We start from the raw sequence: 3,213 nt of genomic DNA, 5'->3' as shown, positions 1-3,213 counted from the left end.
GAGAGAACTGTCTCCAATAGAAATATACTTATATTTTAGTAAAAAAAAAAAACAATAGGGAGAGAGGTGTAATAGTTTATAATCAGTTAATCATGAGTAATAAAATATGAGATTCCAACAAAAATTGATCCAGTTGATAAAGAATTAGCTTATAACCCACAAAATTGAATTTCAATCCCGTTAACGATATGAAGACTGTTAGCGGGTGATATGAATGCTGTTTGAGTCTGTAGGCCTGTTCTAACCTTGATAAGCCCTCATAACCCAACTCACCAAAACTTTAAAACTTTAATATGTATAAAAGAAAATCAGAATACTTTCTATTTTTACTTTCTTTGGCTATTGTTTATCTTTCTTCTAATTTGTAACTATAATTGATATATCAGAGTAATATATCAGTGCGATTGTTACAGAATGCAGGCAACCATAAATTAACCATTCATGATTTGTGAATGGCTAAAACGTGACATAATCTGCTCTTTTGTTTCCCTGAAATAATCTCATCATACACATTAACCCGTAATTCCTGGAAACTAAACTATTTTCCTGAGAACTAAATTGATAAGGGCTCAATAACCATTCGCCATCGGCAACATTCCAAGAAGAGATTCCCCATCTTGACAGAAAAAGAATGGAACCCCTATTAAAAATATGACTATTAAAATACCACAAAAGTGTGCATCATATGAAACCTATGGAGCCTATATTTGTATCGGATCAATTCCATCTTTACACTTCTCTTATCCGTGTTAGTATTCTGAATCTGAGGCATGCATGCCATCAGTGGCATCGTTTTCTAGAGAGAAAAAAGGAAGGGAAATTTAAAGAACCCACTAGGCCACCATCAATGCAAGCCAGAAGATTACTTGGCTGCTTGTTCCAGAATAGTAACTTTCTTCCTTGTTTCTCCCAACCCACTGATTTGCAATGGCGGTAATGAAAACATGTTAATCGTGGAGCTTCTAGATCTAATTTCCTGCAAAACATGTAATGCTGAGATGGTACTCTTCATATAAAGGCTCTCCTTATTCACAATCTCTGCTAGTTCCTTGGGTATCAACAGACAATCACCACTCTTGAAAGAACAACAAGTTGTTGTTGAAGGATCGCATCCATCAGCTTGAGAAGCAGCCTCACCTGAGGCAGGAGTATAATTCACTGGAAATAAACCATCCAGCATTGTTTCACATTCTTTTATAAGCTTGTGGAGCATCTCTGTAGTAAAGAAAGGCTGTTGCAAGACTTTTCGAATGAAAGGCAAGCGAATTAGGGCACCAGTTCTCTTGTCATACTTCTTCAGTATTTTCACAAGTCCTGTACAGCGGCAATTGAGAAAACAATTAGACATTTTGAGCAGTTAATAACTAGTAAATTATGACTTATGGAACACCAACTCTGCTCATGCTTGGAAGACCAATTCACGCTTATCACAGATTTGATCAAAAACCGCTATTGTTTATAGCAGGAACAGAGTAATTTTGCATGGTGAAAAAGCAATTAAATATCTAAAAATTAGAATCGCTGTTGATACAGACATGAACCAACAGAATTACATCAGTTAAATCAAATAACAATATTCTTGTTAAAATAATTCTCAAGTATTTTTCACAAGTCCACTACATAGAAGATTGTGGGAAGCATTGGACATTTTGATCTGTTAATAACATGTAAATCTTATGAAACAAAATCTACAATCATGCTTGAAAGTCCAACTTCAGGCTGATCACACAGACACATCCCCGATAAAATCATTCCGTCTTTAAATAGTATTGCTTACAGCAGTAACAGAGTAACTATGCACGGTCAAAGCAATTGAGTATCTGAGAGTTATTGCTGACACAAACACGAGCCAATAGAATTATATCTGTTAGATCAAATCAAATGATAAAATACTCGTTAAAGTATCGCCTTTTCATCACTTGTTACTACAGGCGTAAATCAAACCGAATGATAAATTCGGTCTGTCGTCCAAGTACTAGAGCATTTTTAAAACAGAAACACCATTTTGGACTTGAAAGAGAAAAACCCATCTGTGCTAGCATTCCTATGAACTTTTAGTTGATGTGACCCTTGTACGCCTTGAAACAGGAATATTGATCTCTCTTTAATAGAAATTTTAAGGATATACAATTTTTACGCGCCAACTAAAGTAGAATTTTTCAATCCAAATGGATAAACATTTTCAGTTAGGGAATGAAGAAAGGCAGGTCTCTCAACATACCAAGTAGCCAGACTCTCTTAATGATTCTTGAATTAAAAACGAAAAACATATAATCAGTGACAGGTTGAGTTTAGAGGTATCAAGTCTGACACTAGTTCACAGTTCAAAAAGACTTGTCCTTAACTAGTTTAAGATAGATATACTGAAGGCACCTGTATAGTTAAGGGCACTGTAGTTTTCCAATAAAACCATTTCGCCATGGAAATCCACAATCTCCTTTCGTATTTTCATCATCTCTTCTTTTGAATCCTTTCCCTTGGCAACCCTATCTTGTAACTCCTGCATTTAAAGCATTACAAACATTATCAGTTCCACAAATCCCCTACGTTTCTATAATCATAGGTGGAAAGTCCAAAGTACGCCTAAAATAGCGATTTGACGTAAAATTTAACTTAATCAGATTTGTGCAAAAAATTTCTAGGCAACCGTATAGACCGGGAAAAAAAAAAAAAGACAATGAGAAGACTCGTACCTTCAATCTAATAATGCACTCTTCTTCTTTCTCAACAAAGAAGGCATTAAATTTCTCGAGTTCTTCCTCCAACAAGTTCCTGAAGTCAATCTCCTGCGGTGAAGACTCACCGGCAGCGGCACCATCATGGAGCCTGGGCCGTTTGGACGGCCTGTCGTCGACGGAGGATTTGGGAGGCTCCAAGAGCTTCAACTTCTTCTTGAGTTCCTTGTAAGAGAGGAACTTGTCACGCCATTCCGGTAGGGTTTTCTCGATCTGGTTGCTGAGACTCTTGCCGAATTTCATATCTCGTCGTCGGATTTCGGAAAAACTGATCACCTCCGGAAGGATGTAAATATGGTAAAGAGGCGGGGGCAAAATTGTCAAACCAAAAAAGGGTTCTTTCTTCAAGAGGAAGTGAGGGAAAGGGCCAAAGGGGTGATCAAAGTAAGGACAGAGGAGGAGGAGGGAAGGCGATATAACGGTCAAGGGAAAGAATATTCGGATGGTTTATTGAGGGAATATCCTTATCGACGGAAAG

At 37.1% G+C, this 3,213-nt stretch overlaps 1 protein-coding gene across 1 annotated transcript; it reads right to left on the bottom strand.

Annotated features, from left to right (window-relative positions):
- Nucleotides 1–407: 407 nt before the first annotated feature.
- Nucleotides 408–2,978, bottom strand: LOC114756472 (SPX domain-containing protein 1). Its single transcript, XM_028945423.1, has 3 exons — nt 2,694–2,978; nt 2,374–2,500; nt 408–1,314 (listed from the first exon to the last, which is right to left on the bottom strand). The coding sequence occupies exons 1-3, from the start codon at nt 2,976–2,978 to the stop codon at nt 863–865; spliced, it is 864 nt and encodes a 287-aa protein (XP_028801256.1). The 3' UTR covers nt 408–862.
- Between the last annotated feature and the right edge of the window lie 235 nt (nt 2,979–3,213).

Source organism: Neltuma alba, unplaced genomic scaffold (assembly GCF_004799145.2).
Source record: "Neltuma alba isolate B1F8T4 unplaced genomic scaffold, ASM479914v2 tig00010413_pilon, whole genome shotgun sequence".
In the NCBI taxonomy this organism is placed as follows: domain Eukaryota; kingdom Viridiplantae; phylum Streptophyta; class Magnoliopsida; order Fabales; family Fabaceae; genus Neltuma; species Neltuma alba.
This window is presented reverse-complemented; position numbering and strand designations above follow the sequence as displayed.

Bases quoted from the DNA above. Each gene is read 5' to 3' on its own strand.
- LOC114756472 (XM_028945423.1), bottom strand. From the start codon at position 2,978: ATGAAATTCGGCAAGAGTCTCAGCAACCAGATCGAGAAAACCCTACCG. The intron at 2,501-2,693 runs GTACGAGTCTTC...CTTTAAATGCAG, and splicing joins AGTGCATTATTAGATTGAAG to GAGTTACAAGATAGGGTTGC. The intron at 1,315-2,373 runs GTGCCTTCAGTA...GCCGCTGTACAG, and splicing joins CAGTGCCCTTAACTATACAG to GACTTGTGAAAATACTGAAG.